Source organism: Acinonyx jubatus, chromosome E1 (genome assembly GCF_027475565.1).
Source record: "Acinonyx jubatus isolate Ajub_Pintada_27869175 chromosome E1, VMU_Ajub_asm_v1.0, whole genome shotgun sequence".
NCBI classification, from domain to species: domain Eukaryota; kingdom Metazoa; phylum Chordata; class Mammalia; order Carnivora; family Felidae; genus Acinonyx; species Acinonyx jubatus.
Window position 1 is genome coordinate 53,899,066 of NC_069397.1, and position 17,973 is coordinate 53,917,038.

The window sequence follows — 17,973 nt, forward strand, 5'->3', positions numbered from 1 at the left end:
TCAAGGAGATTGAAGGATGAACTCCATCCGTCACCACCAGAGCCCCCATGCTGAGCACATTTGTCACACCCAGCACCAGGGTGGGTAGGAGCCACTGAATACCAAGCGGCTTCTGCTGCCCAGATACTCTCCCACAGGGAGCTGCCCACCTTCTCTAGGTGGACACCCCGCTGGGATACCCCCAAGGTGCTTTATTGCCTATAGGCTATGGTGCCCCCCCTCCCTCCCAGGGATGCAGAATGAGGCAGCCAGGACCAGTGGGTTGTAAAAGATTTGTTTAATGCCCCAGCGCTCTGAGAAGAAACTCCAGTCAGGGAGGGCAGGGGGTGGGGGTGGGGGTGGGGGGACAGCCCCCCGCCCCCACCCCGAGTTCCAGCCACCATACTCCTACACCAGGCCCCCGCAGTCTTGACTAGAAACTAGTTAACATCAGGGCAGGGAGACATCACTGCTCCCGGTGACTCCAGGACAGGCGGGAAGGGCTTTGCATAAGAGGACAGCAACAGCCCACCCGGACCACACCAGGACCGGAGACCGCCGAGGTCACTCAACTGACCATGGAAGACATCTGTCACTGGGGACCCAAGGCCAGGATTTCAAGGCGGAATCCAGAAACGCCTGCCTGCACTAACCCTGGAAGTGCCAGGCAGAGAATCCAGTTGACCAGGAACCACAGTAGCTGACCCCTCACACTTCTGACTCCAAGCTGGAGATCCGCCTCCAGGTACAAGGTCCAGGGAAGCCGTGTGTCCCACAGGCCACCCTGCTGACCTCTTCCAGCCCCCCATTGTCCCTGTAGCCTGTGCTCAGCCCCAGGGTCCTGCCTCTGTGCCTCGGAGGCCCCCAGGCCCCAGTGAGCCAAGGGCCATGGCTGGCACAGCGGGGGAGGTGGGGACAGATGGCCCCCCAGCAAAGCGGCACGTGGGCGTGCAGGCAGGCGTGCTGTCTGTGCGGCCAGACGGGGACCCTGGCCCACACGCTCTCCTGGCAGGCCTCCCGGTAGGACGGCAGCCGCATCGACGGCGCCTGCGCCAAGCGCCGGCAGGCCGGGCGGCCACACCGAGTGGGCAGCGACCGGGGCTGGACGAAGGCCTCGGCCACCGAGCTGGGCAGGGAAGCGTGGCGCGGGCGTGGACCCTGGGCCCAGGCCTCGCGCAACAGGGCCTCCCGCCGAGCCAGCTGCTCCGGCCCGAGTAGCGGCAGGTCCTCTGGCTCCGGGGGCTCCGGGAAGAGCGGGAGGAAGGGGCGCCCCGACCGGTCGGCTCGAGGGAAGGAGCTGTAGTGGCAGCGCTCGGGCGACAGGGGGCGCGCTGGGAGCGCGCGCCGCTCGGAGGCCGAAAGGTGCCGCCCGCCGCGCCCGGCCTGCACCGGCCGTCGCACCTCCCGGGGCGGCCTGCCCGACACCCGGGACACGTCTGGCGGCGACGGCCCAGGCGTCGGAGGGCGGCCCAGGAGCTGCGGAGCCCTGCGCGCCAGCGCGGCACGACCCCCGCCCGGCGGCCCCCGGCCCGGGGGGCTGGGCGCCGGGGACGGGCCGGGCGTGGGTGGCCGCGGGCCAGGGCAGGCGGGTGGCGGGGGAGCGCGGCGGCTGCTGCCCCAGCTCTCGATGGTGCGCGTGGCGCGGTCCAGGGAGCTGCTCACGCCAGCCGTGGTCACCATGTCACGCGCCGCCTGCAGCATCTTGAGCACGCTGGCCTGGGCCGAGCCGGCGGTCAGGTCCGGGCTGGGCGGCCGCGCGGGGCTGGCCAGGCTCTGCACCCCGCTGAAGCAGCTGTAGATGCCCTGGGCAGCCGGGAGGAGACAGCCATGAGTGGCCAGCTCCTCTCAGGGACCTCCCGCCTCCCGGTCCAAGCACCAGCCCAGGCGTCCGAAGTGGTAGGAAGCTACTAACATTCGTTAAGCGCCTCCTATGCGCCCGGCACTACGCCACTGTGAGAGCAATTGCCAGGGAGCAATCTGAAGCTCCAAGAGGTTATCTCTTCCTAAAGGCACACAGCTTGTAAATAGCAGTGAGGGTTCGAACCCGGTCAGCCTGGCTCCGAAACACTGCCCAGCCTGCGGCAGAAGGGCTCTGCTTCTCTTCTGCTGTGTGATGCTGGAAGGCCCTCAGTTTTTACCTCTGTAAATGGGGCCATAGCCAGCTCTGACTTATCTGGGTTGGTGCCCCTAAAGCTGGGACCTGCCTGGGGTGGGGTGCCACCCACCCTACTGAAAGCCAGCAGGAAGTCCAGCCGAGACGTGTTGGGCACTGAGTGGCGCAGCTTCCAGTAAACCAGGTGCTCCCAGGCAAAGACCAGCAGGGCCAGTCCCATGGCCACCAGCAGCATGTAGAAGACACCCGCCATGTTGTCGATGTCCAGCTTGCTGCTCATTACCTCATTCTTCTCATTCTGGCAGATCCCCGAGAGCCACACCGTCTCCAGCTTCTGTGTCTCCCCTGGCGAGAGGCGGGAGCGGGGGGTGGGGGCACACCTGGCTCAGGAAAGACCCTCCCAATGCTCGCCCAAGCCTGGAGCAAGGAGGGGTCTGGAGCCAGTCCCTTACAGGACCACAGAGGGATCTAGCCAGCAAGGGCAGGATGGGGGTGGGGGAAGGGAGGTGGCAATGAGCAGGAAGAAAGGAAAGCAGAGTGGGGGCTGGGGTAGACAGTGCCAGCCTTGGACATGCCCACCCCCCCCCCCCCACACACACACACCCAGTAAAAGCTGGCAGACGTGGTATGTTACCTATCATTCACACCTGGGTCAAACCTATTGGTCATCTACAAGCCAGGCACAGAGCTTGGCACACAGAGACTAAAAGCCCAGGTCCTCTAGGACATCCCAGCACCTTAACTGCTATCACTCTCAATCTGTGGCACTGATGGAAAATCAGTTTGATCTCATAGCACTGGAAGCTCTGGGTTTGGGGGCAGGTTCCGCTGTACTGCTTACATATGTGAGCCCCCTGTCCCAAGGCAAGCCTGAGCCCCAGCTCTGGGATGAGGCAGGCCCTTGGCACTATCCTAGGTGACCTCAAGATGGAAATGGCCGGGACAGGGGTCTAGAGAAAAAAGACAGGATGTCAGCCTCCCCCAAGCCCCACTGTGTGGCCTGAGCTGCTTCCTGTCTTCCTGCCCTCCAGAGAGCCTCCTGAAATCCTATTTCCCCCTCCCTCCTGGCAAGCCCACCCCTTCCCCAGGTTTCCATGTGGTCCTTCCAAATACCACCCTCCCATCCTCCCTGCCCCAGCCTCACTCCCAGAGACCTCTTCCTGCCCACAGGCCCTGGGACTCAGAGAACGGTAGTGGAGATGCTGACCGGCCATCAGGCAGCTGTCCCCACCTCAGGTTCCACGGCCCACCCTGGACCCCAGGCCCCCAGCAGCAGCACCCACCATCCCCCAGGAACTGCAGGAGCGCCAGGTCTATGGCCCGCTTCCAGTGGGAGTCCTTCTGCATGGCGATGCCGTAGCCAGTGGTGGCAAAAACCTTGCCAGAGCCAATGGTGACCAGCTTGCAGCCCTCGTCCTTGCCCGCCATGTAGTTGAGGACAGCAGCATCATAGATGAAGGCATCCAGCTTCCTGGGGACAAGCCAGGGGTCATGTGAGGTGAGGATAGACAACCTGGGGCCTGACAGGGGTCTGGGCTGCATGAGCCCGCTGAGCACTGACCAGGCGGGATGGGTGGGCAGAGACTTCTCTGGTTCCCCTGGATCCTGAATGCAGAGAAGAGCCCTTTTCCATAGCTCAGGGACCCCACCTCCCCTCCTCTCAGAGAGGCCAGGGGACCCTCTGCCTCCAGAGAACACTCCCTCCGTGCCCAGCCCCTCCGTCTCCCTAGGACCCTAAGAAGGTCACAGCCACACTCAGATGAAGGCTGAACCCTGCTCAGTATCTCAGCTGCATCTGTGGGCCAAATGGCGGGCCTCCAGTTTTGCTTGAAACTTCACTCTGCCCCCAGACCTCCCTCCCCCTTCCCTACGAGTCCTACAGGACACCCCGGCCTCCATGGGTCTCCCAGACAAGGCCAGAGCTGAGGCTGGTCAACGGGGAGACATGTGGGTAGAGACGGTCAGAGGGTGGGTGCAGGGCTGAGGACCCACCCCATCTTGAGGCTGGTGAGCGCATCCTCCACCGAACGCTGGTTGAACTTGACCATGTGGGTGTGCATCTCTCGGTAGTTGCTGCGAATGTTCCGCTCTGTGCTGCCGTTGGGCACCGTGCCGAAGCGGAATGGTGGGTACTGATCTTGAGGCCGCTGAAACTGCGGGCAGAGGGCAGGTGCCATTCGTCACCTCCGTCCAAGCCTGCGGACACACCAGCGCTCCCCGACCCCATCCCCGGCGCCCAGCCCTGGAGTCTGCACTTGCAGAGTGAGGGCACAGGAGTCTGAGAGAGACCGTCTGGGCCACTCCTGCGTTTTACAAACGGTGAAACCTGAGGCCAGGTCAGGAAGAGACTTACCCAAGGCCACTCTGTCGGTGCGCCTGAGCCATCCGCCCCCTCGCCCCAGGCCCCAGCCCTCCCCTCAACCAGGTCTCCAGCTCCTTCCTACTCCCTGCTCCATTTCAGATTCCCCTTTTGTGTCCCACAGGCCTACCCCTGCTCTCAGCACCCCTCGCCCTCTGCTAGCTGTAGCCCCAGAACCTTCTTATCACTGAGGCCAGACACAGTGTCGATGTACTGCTCCTGGATCATGAAGGCGGCCAAGTTGGCGGTGTAGCTGGCGAGGAAAATGACGGCGAAGAAGGCCCAGACTAGGACCATGATCTTGCTGGTGGTGCCTCGGGGGTTCTCGATGGGCACCGAGTTGTTGAAGACCAGCGCCCACAGCAGCCACACAGACTTGCCGATGGTGAAGGATGGGCCCCCAGACTCTGGGGGTGAGAGGGTGGGCACAGAGGGACCCCAGTCTTCACTCTGTCCTGGGTGGGGCCTTATCCCCAGCCATCGCCCCTCCAGGGCAAGCCAACCCACCTTGTCTCCCTTTTCTCTCTCTCATTCTCTCTCTCTCTCTCTCTCTCTCTCTCTCTCTCTCTCTCTCTCTCTCTCTCTCTCTCTCATATATCTGATTGGCCCCTGCTTGCTGTCCAAAAGCCAGAGACCTCCCCCAGGATCCAGCCTTCTCTGTAGGGCCCCTGCAGCCCTGAGCCCACCCGTCCAGAATGCTCCCTCCCTCCCAGGCCTAGGTGAGAGCCTACTCTTGCCACTGGTGAGGTTCTGGTTGTAGCTGACAGGGCTGAAGTACTCAAACATGAAGACTGTGATGGCCACCACGGTGAGACACATGACAAACATCATCACCCACACTGAAGGGCTGTAGGGCTCTGGGAACAGAGGGAGGCAGCTCAGAGGCCTCATTACTGTCCTTCCCACCCACAGCCCAGAGCACTGGGTGCAGACAGGTGCGTCCACATGGTCCAAGTGGGGCCCGTCAGCTCCGAGGACTGAGCCAAGGGGTCTCTGACTCTCAGAGCAGCAGGGCCCCGGGAGAGACCACCCCCAAGAGAGATCAGGCTCTCCAGCATTCTCTGTCTCCCCTTCCCCTCTGCCCTGGGACCAGGTCCCATCACCCCACCCCAGGAAACTTCCCTTTGACTACACATCTCCCCTGGATCCCACACCGACCCCCAACTTCCTTTCACAAAAAGGGAGTTTACACCCCATGCTCTCTCCCCTTCCTCTCCCACCCCCTTGCCTGCAACCCACTCCATCTCCCATCCCCCTCCTCCTCCCCACCCAGCCTGATCCCAAGTATCACCAGCATGCCCAAGGAATTCTCTTTCCCTCTCCTCCCTCACCGGCCAGCACCGCTAACCACACTCCTGTTCTGGAAGTGCCCCGCCTGGCCCAGCATTGATGGCTGGCTGTTTGTTCTGCCTGGAATCAGGGTCTCTGAGATCAAGTCTCACTCTTGATCCTCCTGACAGGGCCCCAAAGCCCCAGGAGCTGGGGAGACCTACTGAGCTTCTCTGACCAATCTGTTCAGTGGCTTCAGTCTCCCAGAGCAAGCAGGCATTACTGCCATAAGCACTGTGTCCTTTGCCGCAATGCCATCCCGTGGGGCTGGGGCTTGTTGTCTCTTACGCAGCTGAGGAATCCTGATCAGAGAGGTTCAGTGACTTGCTCAAGGCCACACAGCAGGAAGGGGATTCTCTCCTCTGCTCCTGGCTGAGGCTTGCCTGTCCTCGGGGCTCTCTGAAAATCCCCCACTCCAGGGCCCACTGACTTCCTGACAGGACGCTGGGCAGCGGCCAGGACTGTGGCTGTCTCCCCAGCAGCTAGTGTGAGGCCTGGCACGAAGGGGCTTGCCCCCACAAGGCTGAATTCCTACTGCTACTTCCCACTCTCTGGGTTGGCTCCTCCAGCTCCCTGTGAAGCTTCTCCCCTGGTGTGTCCCAGCCTCCCAGGCGCCTCCTGAAGTCGGCCCGCCTTCCCGGTTTCCCTGCCCCTCACAGTGACCCCTCCACCCTCCTTACCCAACACTCAGACTCAGAGGGAACACGGACTTCGCCTCCTATCCCTCTGCATCCTACCGTCCTGCAGCTCAGGCCTCCGGCCAACCTCCAAGGCGCCCGCGGCTGCGCTGGCCCTCTGAGGCCCACCCAAAACTCCCCGTCTCTGCGCCTGCGCCTCAGACCCCAGAGCCATCCCCGCCCACCCAGAGCCGCACCCAGGAAGGCCGAGGGGGACACGGTGCCATTGCTGCGTGCCACCATCACACTGATGCCCGTCTCCACAAAAGGCACAGAGAAGTCCACAATCTCGGAACGCTCCTCGTTGATGGTGAGGGAGCCGATGGCCATGTCTGCCCGCTGGTAGTACACCTGGGGTCATGGGGGCCGGGCCGGGTTGGAGGAGGGGTCCCACAGGCTGGAGCACTCTCCACAGCCCCCACCCCCGTCTACCACCCCCCTGACTGAGTGGGCTGTTCCCATCTGGGGTCCTCAGAGCCCCACTTGCACTACTGACCACCCCAGGGAGCATCACTGGTGACAACCCGTCTCCCCTGCCGACTGGGAGAGCCGTGGGAGCTGGCCCCAGGCTCCGCCCTGACTGACCCCTGGCACAGGAACATCTAGGGGTGGCTGAGCGATGCATGGGGCCTGGGGTGGCGGGCGGACAGGGAGGGTGGGCTCAGGTGGACCGCAAGGGCGGGCCTACCTCCCCAATCATGCCGTTCCACACGCCTCGAACCCTCTTGCCATGCTTGCCGTTGGTCACCAGGTACAGGTCATAGGAGAACTTGACCACCTTGGCCAGCTTCTTGAGGATGTCAATGCAGAAGCCCTTACAGCAGAGCTTGGTGTAGGGGGCCGTGTCACCACTGCTGCCACCAAGAGACCACCAGCAGTCAGAGCCAGCAGCAACTCCCAGTTTGGCAGGTGGCCCCCGCCCCCACACCCAGGCATAAGACACACGCGCCTGCCGTCACACGGCAGCACACAGCTCACACCGGGCCTTCCTCGCACGGACCTGAAGGTGTGGTTGCTCTGCCTGCGGCAGGGCACAGTGTTGGGCACACAGCCGCCCGTGCTGGGGTCAGGGCTCTCCACAATGACAAAGGGCCGTTCTTCCAGTGTGGCCACCGTCAGGTGCCGGCTGTCCACTACAGGCTGCAGGGAGGCACTATAGCGAGGCCACACCGGGTACTTCATGTGGAGGACACCATGGTCCCAGCGACCCACCTGCAAAAGGTGACCAGCTTCAGCCTGGGACCTCCAGCCCGATTACCCCCACCCTCTAGGTGGGGGCCTCTGGTGGGACCTACCAGGGCCAAGAGTCTCCCTCCCTAACCTGGGGAGCTTTGGGGCAGGAGCATTTGGAGAGCAGAGCAAGGGGCTGTGCATGGACCAGAAAGGGGGGGGGCTCCCTACAGTCTCCTCCCAGCCTCTGGCCCCCACGCCTTCCCATCTAGCCACCCCACTGCTGCTGGCCTGCAGCATCTTCCTCGAGCCCAGACCTGAGACATCTCCCCACTCTCCCCACCCCCACCTCGGTACAAAATCCTTTGCCCAGTACTCAAAGTTTTCCACACTCGGGCCCACCTTACCCCTCCCCACACTTCCTCCTCAGTCTGTACACGCCCCCCCAAACAAATCACTTTAAAATGTCCCAGACCCTTCTGCCCCTCTGTCTATACCAGGCTAGTATCCCTTCCTGATGGCCTCCGACTCAACCCTCCACAGCCCAACCCAAACGTCCCAACTTCTGTGAATCTTTCCCCCGTTTCTTCCTTTGAAGGCAGAACCGGTTTCTGGCCCTCCTCTTCCCCCCCCCCCCCCATAATGCTTTGCACACATCTCTCCTCAAGCACTGAGCATCCCCAAATCTATTTGTTTACATGTCCGTCTGGCCAGCATAGCTGTGGGTTACTCCCCCAGGGGCCGGACTAGATGATAAGAGTGTTTGATCAGTTCTGTAGTGGAGGGAGGCTAGGGTGCTAGTCGAGCCCTGAGCCGAGATGCAGCACCCACCCTGGCGCAGGTGCAAATGTTTCAGCTGGGACCTGAAGGATGAGGGGCTGGATGAAGGGCAGAAGGGACCCTCTGCTCAGCTGTGGGACAAGAGGGACTAGGGACAAAATGAGAGGATACCGAGGGACCCTGGGCTCACCCCCTTCTCACCATCTCCCAGAGGCGGTGACGGTTGAGGGCGATCACAACCATGGTGGGCTGGACCAGGTACCCACCAGGGCTGAAGGAGAAGTCTCGGCCCTCCCAGGTGACATTCAGTAGGTGCCTGCGATGGGGGAGAGAAACCAGGGTGTCCCTGGTTAGCTCTGCCAGCAGCCCTGCCCAGGACCAGATGCCCCCTCCCCCACCTTCTACGTCACCACTATCACCACCCCCAAGTAGCACTGACTGTGCAATTATTGTTGTTTCTTTGTATTGACACCCCTCCCCCTGCAATCCTCACCACACCTCATACCTGGCTTTTTTTTCAGTTGAAGAAACTAAGCCCAGAGAGGTGAGGTTAACTTGGTCCCAGGCACACAGCTAGTGGGAGGTGTAGCCACCCAGGTCCGCTGAAGCGGCCCCCTCCCACTCCATGCCCCGGGCAGGTGCCCACCTGTAGAAGGCCTTCCGGGCAGGGCTGATGGGCCCGGGGTGGCCACGACAGTCCCCAGCCGGGGAGGGCAGGGCGCCGTGCTGCCGCTGGTAGCCGTGGGCGCCCAGGGCCAGGATGGCCACGCCGTCGCGGACCTTCTGGCGCAGGCTGAGGCGCCAGCTCTCGGTGACGACGCTGATGAGGCCCACGGGGAAGGAGGCGGGAGGCGCGTCGGTGCTGCCCAGCGCCAGGCTGGGCACCAGCCACACGTGTCCGGGCCCCACCAGGCCGACCTGCGCCGCCTCGGCGAAGAGCACCTCGGCCTCCTCGCGCGAGCAGTAGGCCACCAGCACCGGGGCGTCGAGCTGGCGCAGCAGGCGCTGGGTGTGTGCGCGCTGCCCGCCCGGGCCCAGCTCCAGCGTGAGCACGTCCAGCAGCCGCCAGCTCAGGTAGCTGGCGTCGGCGACGGCGCGCACCCCCTCCAGGAAAAGCGCGTGCCCCGGGTGCAGGCTGGTGATGACGGCGAACGCGCTCCAGTCGTACTCCTCCAGCACCTTGAACAGCACCTGCAGCTGCTGCTCCAGGGAAACGCCCAGCTGCAGGAAGGCCGAGCCCGGCTCCTGGGGGCGGGGCGGGGCCTGAGTCGGGGCGGGGCTCGGAGCGCCCCGCCCCAACTTCTGCCTCCTCCTGCAGTCCCCTAATGCGCCCGCGTCCCCTAGACGCGGGGCGTCCCGGGAGACCCTGTGCTGCAACACCCGCCTCCCGCCCCCGATGTGGTCCCTAGCCCCTGCTGCCCATTAGAATCATCTGGAGGGCTTTTTGCAGGCTCGCGCCCGACCAATGCTGGATCAAAGCCCAGCAGCATCAGCTGTCACCTGGGAGTGTGTCGGAAAATACACATTCTCGGGCGCATCGCACACCTACTGGATCAGAACCTCTGGGAATGGCGCCCATGAATCTGTACCTTGACACGCTCTTCGGGTGATTCTTGAGCCCGCTAGTTTGGGAAGCAGTGCCTCAGACCAACTGAACCAGACTCTCAGAGATGGGACTCTGGGCGTCTGTATTTTTCTAAAGCACTGTTAAGACAGCCACCACGCTGAGAGCTACTGCCAGGACCAAAGCTTCCTAGGAAAACACCCCACGGAGCCCTGTGGGTGAGAAGGTTCCAACTCCCCACTGCCTCCACCATCACAAATGCCAAGGGCACGCCAGCTCGAGCCTGGACTAGCGCAATCCCCTGCTAACTAAGGGGTCCCTCCTGCCACCGCAGGCCCTCCAAGATTTCGCCACACTGCGACTGCTGTCCCGTCTTTAAAAAAGCAAACCGGGGACAACCCTACAGGACAAGTAACCCAGTTCTTCCCACAGGCAAATTGCAAGAAAAAGAGATGTTGGAGGATCCTAGAGATTGTGGCTCCGAAGCCACGTCAGCCAATCGCCACGTGGAAACCTAACTGGTTTCTTGATTCAAGCAACCAAATTTAAAAATAAGCACTTAGGGCGCCTGCGTGGCTCAGTCGGTTAAGCGTCCGACTTCAGCTCAGGTCACGATCTCGCGGTCTGTGTGAGTTCGAGCCCCGCGTCGGGCTCTGGGCTGATGGCTCAGAGCCTGGAGCCTGCTTCCGATTCTGTGTCTCCCTCTCTCTCTGCCCCTTCCCCATTCATGCTCTGTCTCTCTCTGTCTCAAAAATAAATAAACGTTAAAAAAATTAATAAAAATAAGCACTTAAGATGTTTATGAAACAAGGGGGGAATTTGAACGCCGGCTGGATATTTGATGATGTTAAGGAGTTTTTATTATTTTCTAGATGTGATCATGTGGTGGTTCGGTTTTTAAGCCCTTATCTATTAGAGATATATACTGACATATGTCTGGATGGGACAATAGGATGCTTGGGCTTTGCCTCAGAATGACACAGAAGAGAGAGGAGTAGCGGGGAGAAGGATGGGGCAGGGTTGGTCAGGGGTGGACGGTACATGGAGTCATTATACGCTTCTACTTTTATGTATGCTCAAGTTTCTCCCTAATAAAAAATAATCATAAAAGAAAGGCAAATCAGATAGGTCTCTCCCCTCAACACCTTCTTTGGCTCTCCAGTTACTTAGGATAAAACCCAAATATCTTCCTGAGTGCTCAGAATCCCACCCTCTGTCTCCAACCTTCTCTCAAATCCTCCCAGCTCTTTCTACCTAGCTGCCTTCACACCATCTGATGCCTCCGGTGGGAACACTGCCCCCCATTTGAACCCACACACACACACACCTTGCCAACTCTCCCTCATCCTCCAGGCCTCAGCTTCTATATGATTTCTTAGGAGACCTTCTGACCAACCCTCTACCCAAACGGGGCCCTCTTAGACCCTCCTGTGTTTTTCCTTCAGAATGCTTGTCCCAGCTGTGACTGTAGATTAGCGTGTCTTTAAAACTTTGTCTCCACAGCCTGCAGATCTGTGAGGGCATGCCTCCCCCATGCTTGGGACAGCGGCCTGACACTGGGTGTTCCCCTGCGGGTTAACTGCATTGGATCCCCTGCCCAGCCTGGCCTCTGCCCCTGAGTCTGGAGCTTGACCGAGGAAGGCCCGAGAAGCAGAGAGAAGGTGGGCCGGGGCTTCCCACCTAAGCCAGAGGTGAGCTTGCCACCCACCCTGCCTCATCCAGACACAATGTGAAAGCAGCCCAGAAAGTTTATCTTCTAGAACACGAGAACATAATTGCCACAGCCTCTTCCCCCATCACCCATGTCACACCCTCAGCCCCCACCACCCAATCCCAGCTTCCCAGAGCTGAAGTCTCTCCCTGGCCCAGCCTCAGCCCCACTCTTGCAGCCCCAGCCTGGCTCCCGGCCCACGGGATGAGGGGACATGAGTTTGGACAGGCACCTTGGGGGTGAGGACCACAGCAGAGCCCCCACTGATGCTGAGGATGGGCACATGGGTCTGGGAGGAGATGAAGTCCAGGATCTGGGCCACGGCCTCGGTGCCCACGTTGTCCTCAAAGATGATGCCATGGACGCGGGCAGCGCCTAGGAGCCCGCAGATCTGGGTGAGGAGGCTGCTGGGATTGGTGTTGTTGACCCCCACGGTGAGCGGCTGGATCTCCAGAGGCAGGTCCACGAAGCTCTGGGAGGTGAGGCGGGTACGAGCTTGGGCCTGCGGTGGCCCCGAGCTGCCAAACACTATGGCCACCGTCATAGCTTGCTCACCCTGCCCCGGGCCCAGCCCTGCCCAGGCACCGAGGAGTGAGGCGAGCAGCAGGGCGGGCCCCAGGGCACCACCCATGTCCACCAGAGGGTCCTGCAGAGAGATCAGGGTGGGTACAGGGAGGGAGACAGAAGCACGAAGAGAAAAGATGAGCACACAGTGCGGGGGGGGGGGGGGGAAGGGGGGGAGGAGTCAGAGACACACACATCCCAAGGATGAAAGAAAAAAGGAGAAAACCTCCCTCCACAAAGAGAGGCAGAGAGGGAGGGAGAGGCAGACACAGATAAAGAGAAAGAGACAGGTTAGCTGAGCATCCCCAGGGCTCTCTGGAGGGGTGGAGGCAGGAAGAACGGGAGTCCCCATCAGTGCTCATGACTTCCATTCTGCTGTTGAACAGTTTGCTTGGCTGCAAAGGCCGGAGCCTTGGAAACTCATCTGTCTGGGCCCTACCCTGGGAGGACACACTGAAAATGCTAGTCTGGTGTCCAGGTGCATGGATTTGAGTCAGACAGACCTGAGTTCAAGTCCCAGCTCTGCCACTAACTAGCCGTGTGGTCCTGGGGAAGCCACTCAGGTAGGTTTTCTTGAGATAACATGGGACCTACCTCACAGCAGCATGGGGGCTCCCCACTGCTATCAACATCCTTATCCTATAGCGACAGCCCACATCCAGGTGAGAGAAGGCAGCTTCTGTGACACTCTCTGCCCTGCCTCCATGTTCCCCATCCTAAACTGAAACTAACATCCCTAAGGGCCCTGCTCTGCGTGGCCCTGCTTGGCATAGAGCCCCGTCCTCCTGGGCCTGAGACACCCCCACTCAACTTAGTAGTTGAGTGGCCTCAACTTAGTAGTACCTACTCCACAGCAGGGCTGTGACACCACTGACTTGGTCAGGACTCAGGGTCACCTGGGACCCTGAGGTCTCACACACGAGCTGTTTCCCCAGGCCGTCGCTAGTGTGCAGGATTTTTTTGACCTCACCCAAGGGCGTGATGCGTATCCCTGCTAAGTAAACATCATTGCTTTGGATTGGAACCAACAGCCAAGTCAGTGAGTGGTGCCCACTGATGCAGCTCTCTCTCCCAGCTGGACATCGGCCATGGCAGTGCCACCCCTCTCCATCTTCATCACATCCCCAGCAAAACTTCTGAACGGGGGATGCCAAAGGGACCAGGAGCCAAAGGGTGACCAGGGTGAACCCGGTTTAATTTAGGCTGAGAAGACAGGATTTTTGGCAGGGGAGGGAATGGATACTTGTTCTGGTGCCCTTGAAGTCCCCCCCCCCCACACACACACACCCGTGTATGGTTTCCTGGTACATCGACTTAGAACGTCAGCCCAGACACATGTATGAGTCTGAGATTGCAGCCCAAGCCACACCACACCACACCTCAGCTACCACCAATCAGGGATCTCAAGTTATACCCGCAAAAGGGACTGCTATGTCCCCCCTCCCTTGCCAGGCCTTTCTGTGCCCATCTCTGCCCACAGCCGGGTCCCAATAGGTTCCCTACCTCCTGGGCAGCCCCAAGCCTCCCCCGGCTCTGCCTCCCAGCTCTGAGCTCCAGGTCTGTGCTGTGCAGCCACCAGTCACATGTGACTATGGGCACTTGAAATGTGGCTCGTCTGAAGTGAGGTCTGCTCTAAGGGCAAAAGACATTCCCGATATTGAAGACTTAGAATGAAAACAAGAACGTGAAGTATCTCAATATTTTTTATATTGATTACGTGTTGAAATAATGTCACACGCACTGAGTTAAACATATACGGCGAGAACTAACTTCACCCGTTTCTTTTTACTTTTTCTAACGTTGCCACTAGAAAATGTAAAATGATGCATGTAGCTCTCATTTTGCTTCTTTGGAAAAACGTGACTCTAGATGCAGGATCCAGGCCCTCCCCCAACTCTTAGGGGGCCCTGCCCCCAGACACTCCCCCTGTGGGAAGGTGTCCCCTGGGACTGGAGTTGAGAAGAGGAAGTTGAGGCAGGTGGTGCCTCCCGTCAGGAGTGAGCACAGAATGCGACTGGACGGGAGGGGCTCCTTCAGGCAAATTTCTGGGCCTCGAAGAGCAACGGGCAGATTCAAAGAGGTTCAGACCCCAGGGTCTTATCACCACATGACATCCAGTCTCCCCCACAAGGCAGGAGGGTCATAGCCCCAGCCCTGGCCCCCCACCCCTCCACCTCCCATTCACCACCCCACCCTCCCACCCCACTGATCTGAAACGTTGCTCAGAGGGCCACCGCACCCTCTCCTCAGACAGCACAGCTGCTCCCTGGTGCCCACAGATGAAGTCCAGACACCTTGGTCCCATGATTAGGGCCCCACACACCCAGACACCAACGCATTCTCTCCCCTCCATAGACTCCACGTTCCTGCCAGTCTGTTAGCCAGACAGCCCCCACTGTCATCATCCCCAGGTCCCTGCTCTGTTGCTCCCTCTGGCTAGAATGTCCTCTTCCCATGGTCTCTCTCTTGCCTACACAACAAAATTCCAGAACTTTGAGGGCCCAACCTAAATCCCTCTCCCACAGGGCACCTGCCCTAGTCCCTCTGGGCTTGGGACACAGCAGGTGACAAGACATAGGGTCTGGGTGGGGCTGTAGGCCACCTGCCCTTCCTACCCCTACCCCTCAGAGTCTGGGAAGCTCCCTACTATGCCACTGGCAGGTATTTGCCCACCAGATGATGCCCCTGCCACACACCTGACTTTGTCTTAGGAACCTCTGCCCCCTCCCTCAGCGTCTCGCATCTTTCGCTAACAGGCTGGTAAATTACTGAACGCAGGGACCACAAAAAGACCCAGGGGAGGGTGGCAGTGGTCAGTCCTCTGAAACACTCAGCATCACCTTGAGCTGCCTGAGAACCTCCGCGCGCTGAGGGCTCTTCTCGCCCTCCAACCCCCTCCCCCATTCCCAGGCAGGCTCCCGCACACGGATGTGCGCACAGGCACACTCACACACCAGACACTGGTGGTTCCCCCGCCGCCCCCCGCGGCCCAGGCCAGGAGCTTTGGCCCCAGGAAGAGGCCCCACCCACCAGCTGCGCTGCTTCGGGGGAGCAGGGGGATCCCGGCTGCTCGGCCCCGTTATATCCACAGCCCTTTGGTAAGCGGCCTCTCCTTTGCCGTCGGGTTTCCTTCCCTCCTGCAATTCCGCTGAGCTAAAAATCCGAACCCAGGCGTCAGGGGAAAAGACCGCCGCTGCATCTCGCTCCCACTGGCGCGGGCACCAAAGTCTCTCCCTCCAAGATTAACTACCCCGCCCCCTCCACCTCCCCGCAGATTCCGCCCTGGCCCCCCGGGGGGCGCCCCGCCCCCTCCCCTTGGCAGGAATCTCTTACACTCGGGCTGTGAAGTTCGGGGTATTTTTAGGCCGGCGATAAATAATTCATAGGGAACGTGACATCAGGCTCCCCCCGCGGGAGGACGGGGCGCGAGCGGCGAGAGCCACCGTCACCCGCGGCTCAAGGACACTCGCGATGCGGCGGCGGCGGCAGCGGCGGCGACTCCGGGCTCCGGGACCCGTGCCACGCCTCCTGGCGGCCAAACTGGGCACCACGTCCGCGCCCCCCGCCGCGCTGCTACACTCCACCCCCACCCCGCAGGCGTTCCCGGCTCTCGGCCCCCACCCCCACTCACCGCAAGCCCCGCAGGCTGGCGGGGGGCGAGCTCGCCTGGCTGACGGGGCTGTGGGCCGGGGTGCCAGGGCTTGGCGGTGAACCCAGAAGTCTGGTCTCCAGCCTCCCGGACTCCCCTTCACGCTCCTGTTCAAATTCTTAGTACGGAGTTTAGGAGCAGACTTGAAACCGACTGGCGCAGCCAGAAACTAGACGGGCTCCAAGATAGAGCGCACGAGCCTTCCTCGGTTTCCCTGTGGAGCCAGCGGAGGAGACCGAGCCAGGGTGTTACCACCATGGGAGGGCTGGGGCACCCAGCCAGAAGTCCTGCCGGGACAGCAGGGCTAGGAAGCAGGGTGGATCAATGGTGTGAGCGTCAAGAACCCGGCTGGGAGCCCCGCGTCTTCGCCCACCGAGCAGGACCTCTGGAAGGGTCCTGGGACGCACACCCTTGGGGATTTCCTGGCTGCTTGATGCCTTGCCTTCACAAGGCCTGCCAGGCCTGGGCACGAAACGCCTTCTGCAGCAGGAGGCTCCGGGTTTCCCTTCCCCGCCGTCGGGGATCCTTGTCGGAAGCCCCGGGAGACCTGAGCAAACCCGCTGGTGCGACAGCCAGGGCCCAGCGCTGCGGGGCTCACGGTTCTCCCATGGTCCTCTTCGCCCAGCCTTCCTTTTGCGCCCTCGGAGCCCGGGTCCTCCGGGCGTTGGGTCAGCATTTGGGAAGATCCCACCACCCCGTGAACCCCACGCTGATTCCCTGAGGTCAGAGGAGGGAGCGCTATGCCGGGCGGGGGAGAGGAGGAGGAGAGCTGGGGGGATAAGGACCCGGGGGACTCGCAGCGTGCGAAGGGGCGGGGGAGTGTCAAGGGAGATGCGCGCAGAAGGCGCTCAGCAGACCTCCGGGAGGCAGGGGCCCAGCTCCCGGAACCACCCACAGCCCCCTTTCGTCCTCTCTGCCCAGGCCCTCTCCAGCCCCCTCCGCCCGGTCGCGGCCCCAGCCCCCGGCCGGGCTCCCCGGCCCAGCGGGCTTCCAGCAGCAACAGTTGCGGGGGCTGGCAGCCCGGACTCCCGCGTCCCCGCACCGCCCCCTCCCCCGCGGCGCCGCGACGCCCAGCGAAGGAGGAGCTGGAGGGCTCCGCGACCGGGGAGACGAACGTCTTGGGCGCCTCACCCGCGTCCTTCCCTCGCGTCCGCCTCGCGCCTGTCACCTCGGCCTCCCTCTCTCGCCTCCTCTCCATCCGCCCCGGGGCCGAACCCCAGGCCCGGTCCCCGAGGGTCCCGGTGCCCCGGGCCGCCCCCTCCTCGGGCTCCCCGCGCCGGCCAGACTGTCCCCGGGACTCCCGCGTCTGTCTCCGCCGTCCTTGCCCGCGCGGCGCCCGAGCCCAGCCCCAAGTTGGCGGCGAAGTTGGCGTCCCCGGTTCGCCACCCGCCACTCACCGGGGGGAAGGGGCGCTGCGCCCGCGCCGAGAGCCCGCGCCGGCCGCCTCCCGCGCGCTGCATGTCCCGGCGCCTCGGCCCCGCGCGCTGGCGCGCTCCGTCCTAGCTCGGCGGGCACCTGAGCCCGGGCAACGCGGGGCCCGTGTCCGCGGCGCGGCCTGGCGGCCTGGGCAGGGCCGGCCCCCGCCCCGCGCCCGGCGCCCCGCGCCCTCCCGGGGTCCGCTGGGCGCCTGGCTCCGTCCCGGGCTGGGCGGCACGCCGCGCCTCTGGCTCCCAGGGCTCGCCAGCCGGCTGTGGCTGAGCGCTCGCCGCCGCCCGCGCGGGCCCGCCCCGCCGGGGCCCGCCGCCTCCGCCCCGCCCCGCCGCCCGCTCCCCGCTGCTCCAGGCCCCTCCTTGCCCGCCCGCGCGCGGGACGCCTGGGTCCCTTCTCCCCTCTCCGGGACTGCGTCCCCAGACCCGACACTTGGGGCAAGTGCGGCCTCGGAGAAACCAACAGCCCGCCTGGAGCCCTGGGTTCGAGCCCGCAGCTCACTAGCTGTGTGACCTTGGGCCAGTTCGTTCGAGGATCCCTCGCTCTCTAAAGTGAGACCAGCCTCTTGGGGACTGGCACAAAAGACGGTGAACACGCCTCATAAACTGCAAAGTACTACAGAGACTGAGGTGCTGTTTTTAAAAGGCTTG

At 62.1% G+C, this 17,973-nt stretch overlaps 1 protein-coding gene across 3 annotated transcripts; it reads right to left on the reverse strand.

The window, feature by feature from the left end:
- Positions 1 to 370: 370 nt before the first annotated feature.
- GRIN2C (glutamate ionotropic receptor NMDA type subunit 2C) lies at positions 371 to 17,539 on the reverse strand. 3 transcript variants are annotated; one of them, XM_027052599.2, is made up of 13 exons: positions 17,293 to 17,539; positions 11,915 to 12,328; positions 9,054 to 9,652; positions 8,609 to 8,723; positions 7,458 to 7,669; positions 7,146 to 7,311; positions 6,655 to 6,808; positions 5,183 to 5,308; positions 4,629 to 4,858; positions 4,085 to 4,245; positions 3,376 to 3,563; positions 2,205 to 2,437; positions 371 to 1,782 (listed from the first exon to the last, which is right to left on the reverse strand). In XM_027052599.2, the coding sequence occupies exons 1-13, from the start codon at positions 17,353 to 17,355 to the stop codon at positions 688 to 690; spliced, it is 3,756 nt and encodes a 1,251-aa protein (XP_026908400.2). In that variant the 5' UTR covers positions 17,356 to 17,539; the 3' UTR covers positions 371 to 687. The 3 variants fall into 3 exon arrangements, with proteins under 3 accessions (XP_026908400.2, XP_053068467.1, XP_026908401.2); XM_053212492.1 differs by having other exon boundaries at positions 7,146 to 7,308; positions 17,293 to 17,537; XM_027052600.2 differs by lacking the exon at positions 17,293 to 17,539 and adding an exon at positions 15,878 to 16,841.
- Between the last annotated feature and the right edge of the window lie 434 nt (positions 17,540 to 17,973).

Coding starts and splice junctions, on each gene's coding strand:
- GRIN2C (XM_027052599.2), bottom strand. CDS start 17,355: ATGCAGCGCGCGGGAGGCGGCCGGCGCGGGCTCTCGGCGCGGGCGCAG. Junction 4,859..5,182: donor GAACCTCACCAGTGGCAAGA/GTAGGCTCTCAC, acceptor TCTCACCCCCAG/AGTCTGGGGGCCCATCCTTC. Junction 2,438..3,375: donor CCTGCAGTTCCTGGGGGATG/GTGGGTGCTGCT, acceptor GCCTCTCGCCAG/GGGAGACACAGAAGCTGGAG.